At 47.9% G+C, this 19,799-nt stretch overlaps 4 protein-coding genes across 4 annotated transcripts; 2 read left to right on the top strand and 2 right to left on the bottom strand.

Moving 5' to 3' along the window:
* Positions 1–1,321: 1,321 nt before the first annotated feature.
* On the bottom strand, positions 1,322–3,801 carry F4807DRAFT_471086 (uncharacterized protein; the record flags this gene model as incomplete). Its single annotated transcript, XM_048002886.1, has 4 exons — positions 1,322–2,736; positions 2,788–2,983; positions 3,038–3,277; positions 3,328–3,801. 4 exons carry the CDS (start codon positions 3,799–3,801, stop codon positions 1,322–1,324), a joined length of 2,325 nt encoding a protein of 774 aa, XP_047849927.1.
* Positions 3,802–9,976: 6,175 nt separating this feature from the next.
* Positions 9,977–10,881, top strand: F4807DRAFT_443200 (uncharacterized protein). The gene has a single exon (XM_047999533.1). The coding sequence runs from the start codon at positions 10,222–10,224 to the stop codon at positions 10,480–10,482; it is 261 nt and encodes an 86-aa protein (XP_047849926.1). The 5' UTR covers positions 9,977–10,221; the 3' UTR covers positions 10,483–10,881.
* Positions 10,882–13,611: 2,730 nt separating this feature from the next.
* Positions 13,612–15,763, top strand: F4807DRAFT_471084 (Pleckstrin homology domain-containing protein; the record flags this gene model as incomplete). The annotated part of the gene is made up of 4 exons (XM_048002885.1): positions 13,612–13,877; positions 13,936–14,134; positions 14,189–14,793; positions 14,847–15,763. The coding sequence occupies 4 exons, from the start codon at positions 13,612–13,614 to the stop codon at positions 15,361–15,363; spliced, it is 1,587 nt and encodes a 528-aa protein (XP_047849925.1). The 3' UTR covers positions 15,364–15,763.
* Positions 15,764–17,597: 1,834 nt separating this feature from the next.
* Positions 17,598–18,885, bottom strand: F4807DRAFT_284368 (uncharacterized protein). Its single transcript, XM_047994725.1, has one exon. It carries the CDS (start codon positions 18,772–18,774, stop codon positions 17,977–17,979), a length of 798 nt encoding a protein of 265 aa, XP_047849924.1. The 5' UTR covers positions 18,775–18,885; the 3' UTR covers positions 17,598–17,976.
* Between the last annotated feature and the right edge of the window lie 914 nt (positions 18,886–19,799).

Below are 19,799 nucleotides of genomic sequence, written 5' to 3'. Positions count from 1 at the left end.
TCCTTGCCTCCTCGCGCAAGGTTTGTTTTCCAGTGTAACAGATCGTGTACGAATACGGGAGATATATAGCATGGGTCTCGAACCGAGAGCTTTCGCGCGGAGTAGATGTCTTAGGTATTTCGAGAGGAAGGCGTCGCAAATTGCGTCTTAGTTATCGGGAGCTCGAAGGCGTCGGGGTATCAAAATAGGGGTCCGCTAGGATCGTTAACGGTACGTATTCCTTATCTCGGCGGGTTACTGGAATTAATCTCGGTCGACGGCCGCCATCATATTATTTTCGATCGCTAATCATGGAAATTCCGTGCCGGTATTAGTTAGCATGTTAATGATTTTCCCGACACCTATTCATTAATCCAAAAGGAGCGGCCGTCCCAACTCAAGCACTATTCATCTCAAGTGTAGGTAAGTATGGTATAAGTCGCCAAATCAGAAACTCGAGCAGCAAATGTAACCCTCCGTAGTGTGCGCCGAGCGGTAGCGGGAAAGAGGACCAATCAAGGCAAAGCTTTTCGGCCTTTCTTTCCTATTACGGAAAGCCCCAATTATACCCGCCCCCTATCCGGCATCAGGGAAACCTCGAGCGAAACCTGTCTGGGCACGTTCTTTTATGGGATCCAGTCTGTTGATGTTAGCCAAATTCAAAGAGGAAAGGGCCATACCGATCATGTGTCCCATGCCATGTGCGTGTGTGCGGAGAGGTACATTTCCGCCCATAGTGCTTCGTGCCAAAGTCTCAATTGTCTACCAAAGATCAAGGAAATGAAAAAAAGGAAAAAAAGAAAATCCTGATAACAAAAGCATCGCAACCAATGCCTCTCATCCACTCCCCAGCTCTGTCCAAGTTATCACCCTCCTCTCCCTTTCCACCCTAGTCTTTGTAGACTTCTAGGGCCTGTTCGTACCACGAGACGTTCCGTATCGTGAGATAGCAAGCGGAATCTCAATAAGGTAGTATATCTTCAGACCAACTTGTCTTCGTAACGACAAATTCCCGTGTCCAATGCGCCATCAAAACCATAAAGGTGTCAATCTGAAATTTGTGGACAGCGCATACAAAAGCTTCAAGTAGGTATATCATCAAGTCTGAGTTATAACAGTCGAACCATTGGTCTCCACTATGTCCAGGCGTTGAAGTCGAAAAGCCTCAGAGCAGTAATGGAGAAGCATAAGGAAAGAAGCAATCGAAGCAAGTTTAAATAAAAGACAACCAATTATCCGTTCTTGGGGATGAGTACGCCAATGAAACTAGCAGCATGTAGAAGTTGTCCTGATATCTGCTGACAAGCGTAGGGTTCACCAGCCGATCAGCACCTGGAAAGATCTACCAGACCGTGGGGAAGACGAGATCCCAAGGCGTCTTGGAGCAATCGGTGTCTTTGCTAATCCGATCAATGGACTTGAGAGTCTGTCGATACGCTTCTATCTCGGCATCCCAGTCTGCTGCGGCCAGAGCGCCCGAGCAATGGTTACCGCCCATCTGGATTAGTCCACATCGGGCTCTTTGCCGGTCAATTTGTCGGCTCATCTCCTCGGCCTTGTCTCGAATATATTGCTTTTTTACTTCACACCGCAAAGCGCCGCTGAAGTAAACGTCGTGGAGTCGGTCGAGGTTGCCTTGGTACATGGCGATCCTCTTCTGAGCTTTCACAGCCCCATCGTCGATATCCCGGTGTGCTATGTTTGTCGCTCCATCCATGCTCTTCTTCCACAACCAGATCTGTTTATAATCGTCCGGAAGTCCGCCACCGGGTCTTCCATCTAAGACCAAGGCATTGGTGTTCCCGCTACATGCTTCTAGGACCTCTTGCTTGGTCTTGACTGACATTCGCCAGAACGAAAAACTGCGATCTCCCAACTCTTCTCCAGTGGCGATTTGCTTGCCGTTCAGTAGCGTGTGTAAATCAACTTGGCCGCCGAGTACAAGTGCCTCCGCCACGTCCCTCTTCTCCTGGTAGAAATTGTCAACGTGGGTATATAGCTGAAGCTGAAGCTCGCACCCGTGACATTTAGTCAGGGACGGATCATTCTCAATCGATTCCTTGGTATAGAAATATAGAGGGAAGTCCACTTCGCATCCCACGCATTTCGTTAGGTTGAGATTACCCATTCCATCCGTCATGATGCAGTCCAATTCTCGGCGGCCCATTGCTCTGCCATGAATGGCCAGGACTAAGTCGTTCCAAAGAGTACGTTTGATGGCGTTCATCCATGAAGAGTTGTCGGCTGGGGGTCCATAGAATCCAGCATCCAAATAGTGCAAGTTATATAAGGACTCCAGAATGTACCGTATGGAGCCGATCGCCCAAGGGAGTCGGTCCAAGAATAGACGCATACCCGTCCCCGGAGAGAACCAATCTATACCGTTCTCGATAGCTATCGATATGGCAGTTCGTAGGACTGCCACAACTGCTCTGCGGGTTTCAATAGTGCCAAGATCGGAAGGGATTACCCCGTATTCCCCTTTTTTTCCACCGTCCTCGCATCGAATCCCAGTATAGTAAAAAGGAGAAAAGTCAACCCGAATGGGGCCTTTTCCGGATTCACTGTTGTGCGAAACAACAGTTTCCAGCAATGGTATCGTAGCGCCGAAATGCAGTAATTCGCAATTATGTACACCCAAAACTTCGAGGTTGGGGAGGCACTTGAGGATCATTCCTAAAATCTTAATATTGAGGCTTGGAATTGTGTGCAATTGAAGGATCTTCATAGACAACCCTCGCACACTAATAGTCTCCACTAGATATTATTAGCTTCATGGTCAACTAGGTATTATCTCAAAATACTTACTTAGTGGAAACATGTTCCTAACTACGCCACGGTAAGTTGGCTTATTAGCCTCTGCGAATTGTCGTATGCCCGAGACTACGACAAATTCGGAGGAGCCCGGCCTTATGATATATCCATATTCTCGGTTCGTATCTTCTAAGACGTGATCAGGGACGTTCATATTCAGGAAGTTTCCTTGACCGATATCCACGTGAGTCTATCGAAACATTAGTCTTCTTTCTAGCTTCTTTCACATATTCAGAGAACTTACGGAAATGTTATTGAGAGCGAATAGAATCGTTTGGCAGGTGCGGCTCAAATTGGACACGTCTTCCCAACGATGACTGATCATGCTCATGATCCTTAGACACAGCTCCGGTGTCACGAAGACACGAGTCAAGGCCGAAGGCTGCTGCTTCTTCGGGATGCTGAACTGACCCGGAGTTCTTGTGCTCACTTCTCCACCAGGTCCGAACTCCTCTAATGGTACACATCGCGGCAAGAGAGGTGCCTGTCAAATATTTAACGATGATTATGAAGAAATATATCGGACGAACTTACACTCATGACTCTGTGATTCGTCTGGGGATAAGCTGCTAATTGAAGCATCTGCTCGTCGAAAGCACACGCCAAACCTCGGGTATCCGCGTTGTAATCCGGGTTATTCGTTTGGGATCCTCTAGGACCACGAATGACGTTGAACTTGGCGCATTCGTACATGTTCTCGTTCGCACGGCCAAGCCCGTGATCTAAACTTCCACGATTGCGACGGAAAAATACCCACGTATAGGTGCCAATACCGGGGTAATCTCTCTGGAAGACGTGGCTCAGAGATCCGAAATCCTTTGATTGTTGCGCCACTTGAACCTCTGTTGCTTCGTCGATTTTTACACGGCGAAGAGCATTGTAAGGTTGTTCTGCATCCTCGATGTCTGGCTCCAAGAGATACCTCTCTGGGAGGTTCTCCTTGAAGTAATTGAGAATGTCTATGTACGGCAAATCGCCCGAAGGGCGCATCTCGTAGATATAGTCCATTGGCGTCTATATAGGACGATTAGTCTAGGTGCTCACAAAGGGTAGGGTGTTGAAGGGGAGGTTTGTAAGTAGAACGTAAGTCAAACCAGTAAATTTGACGTACGGTGGAACTAACTTTGCCGGTAACTATCTATTCAGCGCTTTTATTAGTTAATTAAGTCGTCTAGGAATAAGTGCTGTCATGGAGTATTGTAGGGTGGGAGCGAAGGGCAGGAGGAGACTGTAGAAGGAGACGAGAAGGGAACGCCAACGAGCCAATACCACAAGACCAATCAAACCAAAGTAAATCATAGGCGCTCGCAGAGAAATTAGCGCAGTAAATAAAAGAGGTACGTAAGTAGACATGTGTCCCTTTTGTGGGTAGTAGTGGAATGGCTGTAGACGAACGCGTGACGATTGAGGGAGGAAGAAAGGTATAGAGAATGAACAATTCAGCAAATCTCTGCAGATACAACTAGATGGAAGTTGAGGAAGAGTAATTGGCTGGGTGAGGAGGAATGTACACAGGTTTTTACAGATGGGTTTGGGGGCATTGGGTTTTCATGTGTTGTCTGCGCGACGCCGACCTTCTTCATAGAAATAGCCAATGACTGCTTAACTTGTGCGATTGAAGCGCTTCCAATTGGGTTCAGGTATGTGATCTCTGTGTTTATGTAGATCCTGGGGAAGGAGAATATGCTAGAGCGAAGGACTGAGTAGAGCTGAACGCGCTCGGCCACTGGACACGTTTAGGGTGCGGAGGAGACAAAATGTTCAATGGAGAGAAGGGTAGATATAGGGACAGAAGTTCTGGTCCTGTGTGCGACAAGACAGCAGAAGACATAAGGGCGAAAGTACTTACTCGTAGAGGCTACAAAAGAGTCGGTAGCAATCTTGAGAAAGGATATCAGTGTTAATCCGGGATTGATTACGGAACTGTTGATGTATGAGTGGAATTTACAGCCAAAGGTAAGGTAAAAGAAGTAGGAAGATTGGTGCTGGTGCGAGTTGATGGTCAACACTGCAATTGATTTATCAAATAATAAGAGACAGAGCTATGGCACTCGCATGAGACTAAGTGTAGTGGTTGAACAATTGCATGGTGGGTACGGCTAGTAGTAAAAGGGGGAGGAGACTGGTTGGCCGAAGCTTTACAAGGTCTTGACAACGACGTTCAACACGAACAACTCGATGGTCTATGCTCGCTTGAGCTAATGCAAAGCCAGTGTCTATTTACCAGTCTTATGGAGGTGAAGAGGAACTGGCTCTGCGAAGCCAGTGTAATACCTGAATTATGCACTGGGCAAATTTGAACCGCCAATTGCTCGAGACCTACCAACAGCAGGCTGAAGTTCAAAAGAACGGTAGGCTTGCTTACCTATGGAAAAGGAATTACAGTATGGATTGACTCGCGACGAGAGCGCGCGATCTACGCGTTGATAGTACCTGCGGCAGCAGCGGGTTGAATAACATGGTGGTATCTATATAACCAGTATGACATGTAACCAACCTCATATATATTCTCAAAGAAACACTTATCAGTGTACGATATAGTGGTTATTATATGGAAGAAACTAGGGGCTACGTTTTAACATTATTCTGTAAGATAACTCCCTCATATATGTATACTTACAACCCGTCAGAGGACGACTCCGGCACACAACAGTCATGGCTGCTTAGCGATTGGCAGCAAACACTGCTATTCTGATGTAGGATTTCAATACAAGACGTCTCTAGATCCCTAGTTTGTAGACGTTATTTAACATATCTGCTTGACTTTGCTCTGCCCGTTTGCCGCAATAACACCTTAAACCCTGGCCAACATAATTATCATAACCTACGAATTCCTTCTCTACAAGCAGAAACCAGACCATCAACAACAATAGTTCGTGCATGTTTGACAACCGGGCATATTATCACCGGAGGTTCCTGGGTAGACCCACACGTCTACCGTGAGAGTCCGTTGTGACGTCTATCAGACCGGGCTTGACATGAGATCAGCTGCCCAGTACTGCTTCCGCTAAAGTGGGAATTTTAACCTGTTTGATTAGAAACAACTCGAGAAATGCTCTTATACCTATCGAATAGGCTCACCGAACCAATTCAATCTCCCCAGTCCTCGTTAGTCAACTCGTTCCCAAATCGTATCTCCCGTCATCCAGCTCTAGTTCCTCAACAGTGATTATCGGACCGTTTTTGGCTGGCAGTTTAAACCTGGCGAGCTTGAAAACCCAAGGACAGAAGCGACCGCTTAATCTCGGAGACACGATTAACCAATTCCCAAAGCAAGAAACATCTTCAGAGTATCTCTAGGTGCGAATCTCCGTATAATCGAGAGAAAGTCTTGGTCGTTGGCTAGCAAGGCCGATTAGGGTCGACGAGACCGACAAAATACGTTCGAAGTAAATACATAAATGACCTCCCGATCTAACCTAGTCCAGAGCCCATCCGAAGTGTTGCTTGAGCCGATCTTTGAACGTTTTTTGTTGAGAAGACCGTGTCATTTTTCATCCACGAGGACAAGAAAGTAGCGAAAAGTTGGAAAGGACCTGTACAAAGCTAACCTTCCACGTTGCTCTTCAGCCCATTCCATCAAGTGTAAAAACACCACCAGATCCGAGGTATCTCTTCGCGATGACCAATCAGTGGTGGTGGGATAATTTACTGTGAGCTTTTATAAGTCTGGCGAGATAATCACGACAACATTAATATCTACATGGAGAAGGATGGATAGTCGCATTATCCTATCTGCTTACACCGGCTCCCGTCAGCGAGAAGAGAGCTACCAAACCTGGAGTTAGAAATGTGGTAACTCGATGCTTGGAACATACGGGCCACCTAGCCAAGCGCTTTGTCTACGCTTTCTTAGGACTAGCCACTGATAGGTTTTCTCCGAATACACCAAACACCGGTCTGATGGGATACTGCTCGATTTGATCAGGTCTCTAACAGTTTATCTCCGATCCAACTTGAGTGTATTCTTGACGCTCATCGCAATGGCCACCATACGTCGCCAGCCAATATGAATGTCCACTATTGCGTGAACCTTGGGGGCACGGAACGCTAAAAGACCTCGAGACATCAATAATACTCGAACTATATAATCAGTTTGCGTCGTTGTGTGATTCCGAATCCGGGGCCAGGTTTGCAGGAGAATATCATATATCGGTGCATAGGCAACAATTGAAATGAAACATAGGTGGGAGGAGCCGAGAGATACCGGTGATAATATGCGTCCAAACAAATACGGTGATGGAAACTACGCCGAACGGAAGGCATGTCTACGGACCGGCCGACAAGAGCTTGCTGAGTAAAATAGAACCGCCGACCGCAGGTTATACTTCCACAGCCGAACTACCGCAACTCAAATCATGTGGCCGATCTAATATTAAGTGTGACGGGAGAAGCGTCCCGGGCTATATCACGTCAAATATGCAGGTGCTGTCGGAAACGAGCGATAGCCGGATCTTATTGCCGGTGATCCCATACGCATCCGTCTAATCATTCTATGTCTATACCGCCATTTGGGCTAGGACTAAGGACCTGGGGTATGGCCGACGATCGAGAGAGACGCTAGATGCGAACAACGGTAGTAATCCATCGGGTACCTCGATGAGGGTCTGCAATCGACGGCACATGCCATGCTAAAGCATACATATGATCGTTGAAGGGGAGGGGGCGGGAGGAGAACGTAGCTACCGCAAGTATTCGATATCATCGGCAAGGTTTATCCAGTTCAGATACATCAAGAACATCGAATCCGGCACTGGAATTCTCTAATGCGATAGACTTATCGGTTGCTTGTCACGCGCAAAGAAAATCGCATATCGACCGACAGATAGGCAGACGGAAATATGCCTAGTTAATATACCTGGAGAGACATACGCAAGCTAGGGAAGACACCATCTTACGTATGCGACGCTATTCCGGTCTGCTGCCAGGAGTTTGTCCAACTACATACATATGTATGTAGGCACATAGGCACACCCACACCCCAAGCTGCAGGCCAGGGAGTGGGGATGCGTGAACTTCCACAGTGTTGCTGCAGGACATCAGAAAGGGGAGAGAGGGGGGATATGTACACTACAGTGCATACACCAAAGTGTGGTGGGATGAGGTGATGATGGTAGATGTACTAGTCCCATATCGGGGCATGAGCAACTGGCCGTCCTGAATGGTACGCAGGCAAAGCTTTGATAACGACCTGGATGTCCCGTCAATGGTCACCGCCTCTTACAAGCTGCAAGAGGTGCGAAAAAAAGGGGGATAGCAATGGAACCTTTACGAGGATTCCCCATGAGAGGATGAGATTCCAGATGCCTCTTACGACTCCGAGGGGCGCACGAATGGGGAATGATCTAGTTGATCTGATGATTCCCATAACGTTCGTTTATGTTGGACGGAATCGGAGATTTCGACATTCGCGGCTAACGGACACTGCTATACAGGGGTTACTATGAAAATATGTAACAAGGATCACGAGCTTCGACAAAGCTCGGCAGGGAACCATTACGTCCAAATCTGGCCTGATTGAATGCAACACTGTCGATACGACACGGAGATTGTCTTACCCAAACTGCATGATGCTCGACAGCTTTAATACATAACTACCTCACCCTCCCGGACGTCCAGAGGTTTGATACAAAAAGAGAGGATCCCAAAGATACCATCGACTCACTCGTGGCAACGACAGATCAAGTAAGTTGTCGATATGTGATCGCAAAAATATCTTCATTTCGACAGATTTCGCCAAGAAGACGTGCTACGACCCCTGTTAGCTTCTAACTAAGAGATGAATAGTCAAGCCGAACACCGCTTCTTCTCTTGGTTGTGTGGATTGGTGTGAGAAAGAGATAGGTCAGATACACATGGAAAATGTAAGCGTTTTCATCTAGAGAACGACACAGATGAGAAGAGTATTGTATACGATTACCTATGAACAATGATTATCATCAATAACTTCTAAGTTGTCAATTGCTGCGCCCTACGGTTGAAGGATTTTCTTCAAATTTGCTCTCCTCTTCGCCAATCGCCTAAATTGCCTATTAAAACTAGAGCTTTGTTAAAATCACGGTCAGGTGGCAATGCTTTTTGAGCAATTGACTCAGTCCATACAACCGTTATTTTAACGATACTATGAACCGTCTAGTTGGCGATCATAACCCCACTAGAATCGCCGTCGGCCTGAATCACAAGCATAGACACCTCCTATGTAGGCAAGTGGGATACCAAAGGAATCCCCACGTTTCGGGGTTATGCCCGGTCCTGAGAAGAGCCCCTAGACTTCGCAGCTCCTTCAGCATACGAAAGAATCTAGGCTTGCTCCGGCCGCTATGCCAACCCTTAAGGGCATAATGGAGGGACCGACAGGTCAGGCAGGACAATGTGCAACCAATCCTAGTGTCATCAGATCCAACATCTTATCTTTACCAACTACCGTAAAACAACAGCGATCCCTGCGTATGGCGAAGTCCAATTAGACCGGAAGGAACCAAAACCCGGGGAATCGATCTAGGTAGCATTTCTATTATGGAATATGCGCATAAAGCGGTATAGATGTAAAGTGGCTCTGATGAGGAAAACAAAGAAACTTGAAACATGTTATAGGATCGTATTGCCATGCGATATATCATTCTTTAAAGTTGCCCACGCGTATATAGGTGGAAACTGTACGTAAATCTGCCTCTCGCCGGGAAATTCGGGACAAGTTACTGGAACAAGTTACGAGAAGGATCTGGCCAACGATCCAAGTTAAAGCAACCAAGTTCGACGTCAGCCAGCTTGGCCAACGACGGCGCAAGGCGTCGGGAAGGGTGCGTATTTTCAAACGAATTGGTCCACAACGAACACTAGAGAAGTCATGCGCTTATTTTTAGGGTTTCCTGTATTCGGGAATTCAGGACCCGGCATGGCTACACTACAGGAAGCATTGATAGGCGGGGAGCGCCGCGATAAACGCAGTGACAGGGTGACCGGCGGTTATGCTATGTACGAAGGAGAAAGCTATACCGAGATCAAATGCAACCCGACCCTGGCATCTGGAGCGTACGGATGGGTTCGGGACAAAGTAGTTATAGGTGGGTGATGTAAGTAATGTTTGAATGGGTGAAGTTGTATAACCTATAGCATTGCGCGATGGGAGTCAATCTTGCTATGCACATAGCCGAAAATCTGTATGTTTCAAACAATTGTTGAACTACGAGATGCTTGGTGTGAGACATGCATGCAATGATAATAGCCGAGTTTGTTATTTGTCCGTATGACATTATTCACTTTCTTTTAAAGCTGGGAGCTATATATATACCCTCACATATGAAATCTTGTTTCAAGCTATGTAATAGTCAAATGTTAGGCCGTCCCGTTCACAAAACAGCAAACAGTACCTTTCCAACAGATTTCCCTTTTGACATACATACTATGTAAAGAATCTTCTCTCGACTGATGTCTGGCGGGGTGGTTAGGACACGCGATCAGTTGCGCCATGCTTACTTGCTGTCGATCATTGGCTTATCTACCTGTTGGTGCGCACCTTTCGTTAGCCGCCTTAGGATCGTGATGAGCATTAGGGATCCAAAGAAGCTGATTTTTGTAGGCTGGCGCTTGTTTGAAGCTGAGAATAAAAGATTGCTAAGTTGTCTCATTGTCGGAGTCATTCAGCGTCACGGGTTGTTATATTTAACATCAGGGTCCAACTGGATTTAGTAATCCCATCGGGAATATCCCCATCCTCTGAACCAGACTCGAGGTATAGTGACCAGATTTGTACTGCGACCCAGGTGGTCCTTGACTCATGGCGAACTTACTAGTACCTCGCTCCGAGACTTTGACTCTAGCGCTATTATTACGTATCAAAATAACCTACGAGGGGGATAACTAGACCAGTCTGACCAGTCTAGAGAATAGCGTCTGTAATGTAACAAAATGATTTGGACGGTTCGAGTTTGAAAGCTATTAAGTGGATCGTGGATTGACTGCGACGATATTAGAAGTTTCAATATTGATAGGTTCGCATGATCAGCCGATGAAATGTAAAAACGGGAAAGGCTACGAGAGCTTAGACGTATTTTACGCATGGCGACGTGCTAGAAATTATATATACTTAATAAGATTTGATTTTGAATATATCTATCAACCTGATTCGTGACCTTCGGAAAGAAGAATGAGAAGCGAATAAGAATGGACACATCACGTTCAAGAAACAGCTTCGATAGGCGTATTCAATAGGTAGCTCGTTGAAATGTCGGCTTAAATAAATGGCGTTTCGGAATCAAGTTATCAAGATGACAAGTGAGCGCCCAGCCCAACGTTGGCATAGTACGGTCCACTCGGATTCCCATGTCAGGGTCTCGGGAAGTACATGGCAAATGAGCTACTGAGAACCAGTCAGCGGTTAGAGATTGATGGGAGAAGCTTGAAACAGACACCGCATTTGAAGCTTCGTCAGAAGAAATCGAGGGGATAATTCAGCATGACCCCTCATCTTGGAATACAATGGAGCTTTCGATGTGAATTCACGAAATTCTCATCTTTTAACTGTCTTGAGTCCAGTTTCCCTTCCCAACGTAAGGTACCTTATTCAGTTGAAGGGGTAGCTTCTGATCGACAGAGCTTCCAGGGCCGGGACACCCACATCATTTTAGCATTGAGCCTACGAGGAGCTAAAATGTCACATGGGTTGGAGTGCGCCGCTTGCTCTCCTGCAGCGCTGCGTCGAGATAAACGTGCCTTAGCGGCTATTCGTAGGGACTTGCAGGAAAAGGCGTAAGCAGCTAATATGCGTCGGTACTTGTTGAGCCAGTATGGGTATGTACATAGCGCATGCCATAGCACTTACTCCTGACATTTGCCTTGCGCTGAAGAGATCTACTCTACCTACTCTGATAATCCCACAATTCATCCGAATTATTACCCAATAAGCGTAATGGCGCCAACCCTCCCCCCCAAAAGAAGAGCTATCCACACCCTGGCCCTATGACCGCGAGTTGCAGGATAAATATGCAGTAAGTGTTGCAGCGATTAGGGCATCTTGCATATCGGCTTCATTGGATGGATGTATTGGATATTTGTGTTGGAGTGGTATCGGCGCGATCAACGCCGTCCTATCATCAGCAATGTCGTCCGATTCCAGAACCGAACCGAACTTGTAGATTGCCAGGTTCGGCAAGCGGTGTCTTTTTTTAAGACTGTACTATGTATGCAAATATGTATTTTAGGTAGGTAGGTCGTGATTGACCAGCTCCCCGGCTTATTGAATAAGCAAGCAAGCAAAAAAGGGGGTACATACATGTTTTGAACCGTGTAACGGTGAATAGCGACACCGCAAAGGAGGCAACGCAGTTCAACGGTTGACGATGAACCACTTGCATTTGGTAATTGCGTACATACACCGATAGAGTAAAATAACTTGTCATCTGTGAACAAATGAAGATCGATCTCCAGAATTCCGAAGCCTCGAACCAAGCGAGGGTTGCCAATAGCCAGCCGGGCAGACTGGGTCAACCCCTGACGATTAGGTGTTCAAGAAACTCGAGGCTTTCCTTTCAATAGGAAAGTTTCCGGTACTGGTGTTTCTCCTAAAGAGTACTGGTACGCGGTTATGAAGATGACTGTCCATTGAGATGACTGGGAAACAGTTTTGTCCCCCTTAACCCCCTGTCGATGGCCCATGGCCACTAGTGCGCCGGTGCATATTAAACGACGTTGTAATTTCGTCGAGCGAGCTAGACAGGGCCTTCATTTCACAGGGAAAAAAAAAAAATTGTTGCAGGCACAGACCATAGCCGCAAGATTTGCACGATGCGATGACCCAGCAACAAGTTAGGTGTAAGGACCGGGTTGTTATGCGAGAGAGGAGCAAATGTGCTGCGTACCGTAGCATGGAAATCTCCTTGTATCCCAGATATTCCAGGTCCCTTGTGTGTCGGTCAGTCTGAGATGTTTGTTGTACGATTTTGCATTGCGAATGCATCGAGACGCGTTTGAAGCCTCGACAAGGTCGACGTTACAATGTTTGAAGTTTTGTTGATTTTTGACAATTATGGTAAATGTTAAGTTAATATGGAGCTCATAAAATAAAGAGTATATTGTATCCTGTACGTATTCAGTACTAGGTATATCTCAATATGTGCCTGATTAAGCATGGTCTGTGTATGACAGCGGGTCATCCCCTATGTTCACATCCACATCCCATCGTTCTTACCTCGATATTGGATGGATGGCTATTTTTTTTTTTTTCGTTCCTCTAGGGCTTTCTCTTCCCTTCCTACAGGGGATTAGGGGGGGATTAGTCAATTAGTGCAATTGCTCAAATGTACTTATGTGGGTCACCTGTTTTCGCTCAACCACCCGCGACCCGCCAGTCCCACACTTACATCCCTGCTCAATTACTACAGTAAAGAATACACTGTACCTGGTACATCTCGCAATCCCTGGTTCTCCTGTTTTGATGCTTGGCCTTCCCGACCACCACCACAGTAGCAGGCACCGTAAGAGTCACTGTACTTCAATTTCGCGGGACTGTGCACCCTTTCCATGTCACTCTTTCCTGAATCACGAGACAATAAATAAGGACCGGCAGAAGCTGCTGTCCTCCAATTCGACTTTTCCCTCCCACCCTTCCTGTCGTACTCGACTTTAAATACCAAGTGTTTCTTATTCTTCAACTTCCCATCAGAGGTTCAACTATACAACACTCACGAGACAACGAAGTGTCATTTAATACTACTCCAATACCCTTCCGAGTAGCTAGTCAATTGTTTAATTTCCCTTTTTTAGTGATACCCATCTTCTTGATACCCAATTTTTCATTTTCAAAAATCCCCATCTATCAAAATGGCCGAAGAACAGAAGCCCGTCGAGGTCCCCGAGACCACCCCCGCCGCCGCTGAGCCCGTCGCCGAGACAAAGCCTGAGGAGACACCCGCTGCTGAGACTCCTGCCGCTGAGCCTGCTGCCGCTGCCACTGAAGCTGCGCCCGAGACGACTGAGGGTGAAGCCGAGGCCGCCGCCGCACCGGCCGAGGAGGCTAAGAAGGAAGAGGTGAAGCCTATCGAAGCTGGTACCCTTGAGCACAAGGGTGCCCCCGCCAACTTCCCCAAGTAAGACCTCGACAATGTGACCTCTATATACAAAGGAGCTATAGCTAACAAAGGATAGGAACCTCATCTACTCCAAGCTGCACTTCTGGTTCGGCACCGAGGCCGTCCCGAAGGAGAAGCTCGCCGCCTACCTCAAGAACGAGAAGACCACCGAGGTCGCCCACCACGTTGCCGCATGGGCTACCGAGACTGGCAAGGGTCTGCTGTTCTACGGAAAGGAGAGCGACAAGAGCACCCCTACTGGTGCCATCCAACTCGTATGTTTTGTAGTTCGTAGTAAAAAAAAAAACTTAGCACTGACACGTATATAGGCTGAGGCTTCTGAACCTACTACTGAGGGTACCAGCAAGTTCTCCTTCACTGCCAAGGGCCACAAGCACACCTTCAAGGCCCCCACTGCCGCTGAGCGTGACAACTGGGTCGAGCAGCTCAAGCTCAAGATCGCCGAGGCCAAGGAGCTAGCTACCACCATCACTGAGAGTGAGACCTACAAGCAGACCATTGAGAGCTTCAAGCCCACCCCTCCCCCCAAGGAGGACAAGCCTACCGCCGCCGCTGAGGGTGAGGCCCCCAAGGAGGAAGCTAAGGAAGAGCCCAAGGAAGAGGAGGACAAGCCCGAGGAGCCCAAGGAGGAGAAGAAGGAAGAGAAGAAGGAGGGTTCCAAGCGCCGATCTGCCAGCCGGAAGCGCGCCTCCATCTTCGGCAACCTTCTCAGCAAGAAGGAAGAAGCCAAGAAGGAGACTCCCGCCGAGGACAAGCCCGCTGAAGACAAGCCTGCTGAGACGACCGAGGCCGCTGAGCCCGCTGCCGAGGCTGCTCCTGAGGCGGAGACCCCCGCTGCTGAAGCCGCTGCCCCTGCTGAGGAGGCTAAGAAGGAGGAGCCCACTACCAAGCCTACTCCTTCCAAGCGTGCTAGGTACGTCATATTTACTAATCTTACTAATAAGTTCGATGACTAACACGTCGCAGCATCTTCGGTGGCCTGTCCTTTGGCAAGAAGAAGGCTGAGACTTCCGAGTCTGCCCCCACCACTCCTGCTAAGGAGACCTCCGGCGAGGCTCCCGTCGCTGAGAACGCTCCTGTGATCCCGGCTGTCGAGACCACGGAGCCTCTCTCCACTGAGGTCGCCTCTCCTACTGCTGCTGCCGGTGAGGGTGAAACCCCTGCCACCAACGGCGAGACCAAGGAGGTCAAGACTGAGAAGCGCAAGTCTTCTCTGCCTTTCGGCTTCGGCAAGAAGGACAAGTCTGCCACCTCCGATGAGGAAGGCGAGAAGGTCAAGTCCCCTCCGTTCTTCTCCAAGCTGCGCCAGACCGTGAAGGGTAAGGGCAAGGCTGAGAAGCCCGCCGAGGACAAGCCTGCTGAGACCGCTGAGGCTTCCGAGCCTGCCAAGGAGGCTACCCCCGAGGAGCCTATTGCCGAGGAAGCCGCCCCCGCGGAGACGCCTGCCGCTGCTGCCCCCGCCCCTGTTACTGCCGCCGCATAGAGTGCGCGTCGGTTCGGCCTACGGGTCAAATATTAATGTTTTCATAAAGAGTATCCACGACACTGGGTTTGGTCGGGAACGGATCTGCATTTCAAGATACCCTACAAGACTGGTTCTGAACTGATACCCCCATCTGTTGTCGGCTATTGACATTCGCTTTTTCCGTTTGTTGCGGGAGTGGGCGCGTTGATGAGCCGGAGGAGATGGCATCCATGATCTTTATACTGACGCTTTTTGCATGTCTTGTCTCAATTTGCGAGGAGAACTGCTTTTGTTTGACACATCTTTTCCTAATACTCAGCTGATACCCAGTATACCCCCTGTCATTTGGTTGATGCGGATCAGAAAATACCTGCGAGACGGCACGCAAACGTTTCTTCTTTTACAGTGACGGAGTGGGAAGTGGAATATGGAGTGGTGTAGCTGCTCGATGTCGAGTGTGCGAAACCCTCTATGGAACAGATGTCGTGCATAGTGTTTACCACGTAGGGTATGCGCTAGCCGGCTGAAGCATTCTCTTAATAGCTAATAGAAACTCGTGTGTTTGGTGTTGTTACCTTGTCTATTCCGAACTTGTGATTGTGGTTGTATCTAGCTGAGTTGAACTACTGTAGCCCCGGCGGTAGTAATCATAATATTCGTTTCGTTCCGAAGTCTTCGAACGGCAACGTCAAGTGAAACTCGTAAATGGCTATTCAACATGCATGTTTCCTTACGATACGATCTGTATCCCTTTTTGGTGCAGTCCTATTTGACTAGTATTCTTTTCATCTGTGAACTTGTTGGCTTCACGTCTACATACGACTTGTTAAACCTATCATAACTTATTACTACCTATTCATACTGAGTGATTTATCTCTTGCCCCTAAATACGTTGAGGTCATTTACTAGTAGTGGACTCATCGGCGTACTTGGTAGGTACATTGATATCCATATCTCCTATCGTAGCTGCATATTGAAGGCGGCCCGGTTAAGTTTACTCTGGGATATCAAGGTTTACACTAGTTATTCTTATATCAACGACAAACCCGGATATACTTGTAGCTTCGGTGACACTAGGCAGTTCCTCCCACTCGCTACCTGTCTTGTCGCTGAGCGACGAGTAATCCACTCCTATAGAGGTTTATTTTTAATACGTGTATGTGTTTATAATTAATAGGCTTGAAGAATCTTGTATGTGCGCCGACATCTTATGGATAGTATTGTATGCATTGAGCACTTGAATCAACATATTCAGAGGAGACAATTTCCTTTTGTCCTTCCCCCCCTTTTCTGTTGGTCTAACGTCTTGTGCTCCCCTGCTAAGACAAGAAACAAGAGCCACATACCTTGACTATAAAGAGGTATGAAGGCTACCTATGTTCGGAGTCTAGTCTTTCAGATGACCAGCCGTTAGAAGTGTGATCTGTCGAAACCCTAGTTGGATAAGATTTGGCTCATTAAGAAGAGTAACCATGCTAGTAAGACCGTGTAGAGGTACGAATATCCCGATCATCAACAGGAAGGTTTAGATTTCCTCACAAAACCGCTTCGTCTCATTCATGGCATATTGACCCCTCTCTAGATCATCAACTAGACATCCATTTGAATGTCAACCGCGCGCCGCCCCATATAGTCTATTCATTCCATGGGCCGGTATCTTCAATATTCCCATGCTTACAGACAACCTTGTTTCCGGTCTACATCCATATTACCATAGAACTTTATTCTAATAGACCCTAATTTATACTAGATAGGTTTATCCCGAATCACAAGAGAGGGTCGGGATAAACCGAGAAGTAAGTTTTGTAAGGAAACGAAATATATGGGTAGATATATACCTAGGTACGCAACGCTCGGAGAACCCAAGCTCGTTAGACTTTCGATGGTAAAATTTTCGATACCGATAGCGAGGCTGGCTTTGGAGCTAGGAGCGATGATAACTTTGTACTCGACATGAATGCTCCCTAAATCCGTTCGTGTCGAGTTATGAATTACTGTTCCATGGGATGTATAGGTAAGTTGAAGATGTTGGAGGGTAGGCTACTTATGACAGGAGTTGAGTAAGTTGGCGAGTGTTTCGTAGAGCTCAAGCCGTGGATAGCTCTAGGCACCTGGGGGGAAACGGGGCGTGGTTTGCAGTACATTATTGTGAATTCTCTAACTCCAGTGATAAATCAGAAAATGGGGGGTCCATAGATGGCATCGTAGCTAGTACCCATACAGTGCTCTTTCATTTGAGTTGATTTCAAATAGGAGGTAAGTTGTCCTCGTTTAGATGATTAACTATCTATGTTTACAGCAGTCTTTGTAAGACGTAAGTATACGAATCTATAACAGCATTCCATTGCTCCCAGAAAGGCCTGAAGATCCTTAGTCATGAAAGGGACCTGTCGTCGTCTCCCTCTTCACAAGATTGACGTGGATAGACAAATTCCCAAGAGAAGCTGAGTAATTTAAACATAGGACTTTAGAATTGTAGGGTAGCCATTTTCCCGTGGCGTAGTATATATCTTTCGCAAGATATTGATGGTATCTATATGCTATTATTTATTATCATTTTATAGCCCGTTTATACAATTTTCTTTTATCTTTTAAACGCCTTTATTTCGTCTACCCAGTCTCGACGTAGGGTTAACTGCAGAGAAGGCTCATGGTCGCGAGACCCAGACCAACGTATAGGTAACCCCTTTGTACGCCAGTATAAACCGAGCCAGCATCCGATGTTGTCGGTATGGCAGAGGCTGAAGACTCGCTACTGCTCTGCGACGCCGTCCCTGACAACACCGTAGCACTCGGCGTAGAACTTGGTGCCGCCGTGATCGGTCCCGAGCTCGAGCTCCCAGCCTCCGACGCGCTCGACTTCGAAGTATGTCTCGTCGTCGTGATAGGCTCTCCAAACGCGTTCGTAGATTCAGGCGCCAGGGTCGTGATGTCCGGCGTCGGCAGCGTGATCTCCGCCGTGGCGGCACCGGACGTGTACGCCCAGAAGCAGTTCGGCGTGTTCGTGGGTATGAAGTCGCCCACCGTGTTGTCACCGAAGCTCGCGCTCGTGTACGTGACCCGGAACAGCTGCGCGTTCTCCGTGTTCGTGTTCGCCAGGCTCGCCAGCGGCGTCGGCGAGCCCCCGTTGCACTCGGTGTACGCCGAGGGCAGAGGCAGGATGCCTCCGGCCTGCGGCCCGCTGAGCCCGCAGCAGATCATGTCGGATAGGCTCAGCGAGTGGTTCGTCGCCGAATAGAAGGCCGGCTTCCAGATGTCGTGGACGGAGTTGATGATCTCGCCATCGCAGCAGAAGGTCTGGAAGTCGGATTCCTCGGTCCCCTTCGTCGAGTTCGCGCACTGGTACTTGTCGCCGTCGTAGTATTGCAGCGGCCCTATGCACCACTCCGGTATGGGGTCGGTGGGAATCGCCGTCGTGATCGAGGACATGGTTGCGGGATCTTCGTGCGGAAAATTCCAGCGAAATTGCCACTTCCCTTGCTCCTTTGTTGTCGAAAGTTGAATGAGTACCACGTGTTGAAGACCAATTCCTTTCTTTCACCGATAGTTATTATTTTTTAGGGGGGAACCTGGGGTAGAGATTCGTGCGGTTATAAGAAGGAGAGGGAAAAGTTCTGCGAATCCACCGGGCAACGGGGAAATTGTCACGATCATGTAGGGAGGCGGCGTAAGGGTAGCCAGCCTTCCTTTGCTTGGCTTAGGCAACATCTTCGCCAAATATCCACCCCTAGCCTACCTGACTTTTTAGCTCCTGGTAATTTCGGCCCGCTGCCGAAGCCTAGCCCTGGAATCACGAACCATTCAGCCAAGCGCAATTTAGTGCAGGCGTGCCGACTTATGCGTTCGCCGTCGTCCAGTGCTCGCGCCAAGAAAAAGCAATACGAGGTTATCTCTGTTTTAAGCGGCTGTGGTGGATTGGTTGTCGGCAACACAGTTATGATGATAGACAGCTGGAGTTGATGAGCTGACGCTAGGGCTGAGGCAAGGATAGCCCGTTCAGTGTTTTTCGCGCCCCTGGTACGGCGCCTAAGCTCTTCAGCGGTGTCAAAAAGCGCGTCAATCTGGGGTAAACACGGCAGCTCTTGCATAAACGAACGCTGAGATTGGGACGATCCCGAAACATCTTTTTTGTATTCTCGCCTGTGCCGCTTCTTCGCAGCTGGTTTGAAATCGGGATATATGTGCCTGTCGATTAGGTGGTCTTTCATATCTTCCTAACTTCTAGCATTACATTTTTACATTTCGGCGTTGGGTAGGTCGAGATCGACGAATTCCTATATTGATTCGGGATGCCCGACCCTTAGACGTGATAGCCGAGGTTGCTGCTGAGAGCTTTAGACAAGACATACCTGATGATGAATCCTTATATCACTATATTAGTTCATAAGGAAGAATATTTCCATTATGTTCAGGGCTACTCAATGATCTTGTTGGTTTATCAAGTCCAAGTCTAC

This window comes from Annulohypoxylon truncatum, assembly GCF_022578515.1.
Source record: "Annulohypoxylon truncatum strain CBS 140777 unplaced genomic scaffold F4807scaffold_43, whole genome shotgun sequence".
NCBI classification, from domain to species: Eukaryota; Fungi; Ascomycota; class Sordariomycetes; order Xylariales; family Hypoxylaceae; genus Annulohypoxylon; species Annulohypoxylon truncatum.
Note: the sequence above shows the minus strand (reverse complement) of the source record. Positions and strands in the feature narration are given on the sequence as shown.

Bases quoted from the DNA above. Each gene is read 5' to 3' on its own strand.
- F4807DRAFT_284368 (XM_047994725.1), bottom strand. From the start codon at position 18,774: ATGTCCTCGATCACGACGGCGATTCCCACCGACCCCATACCGGAGTGG.
- F4807DRAFT_443200 (XM_047999533.1), top strand. From the start codon at position 10,222: ATGTCTGGCGGGGTGGTTAGGACACGCGATCAGTTGCGCCATGCTTAC.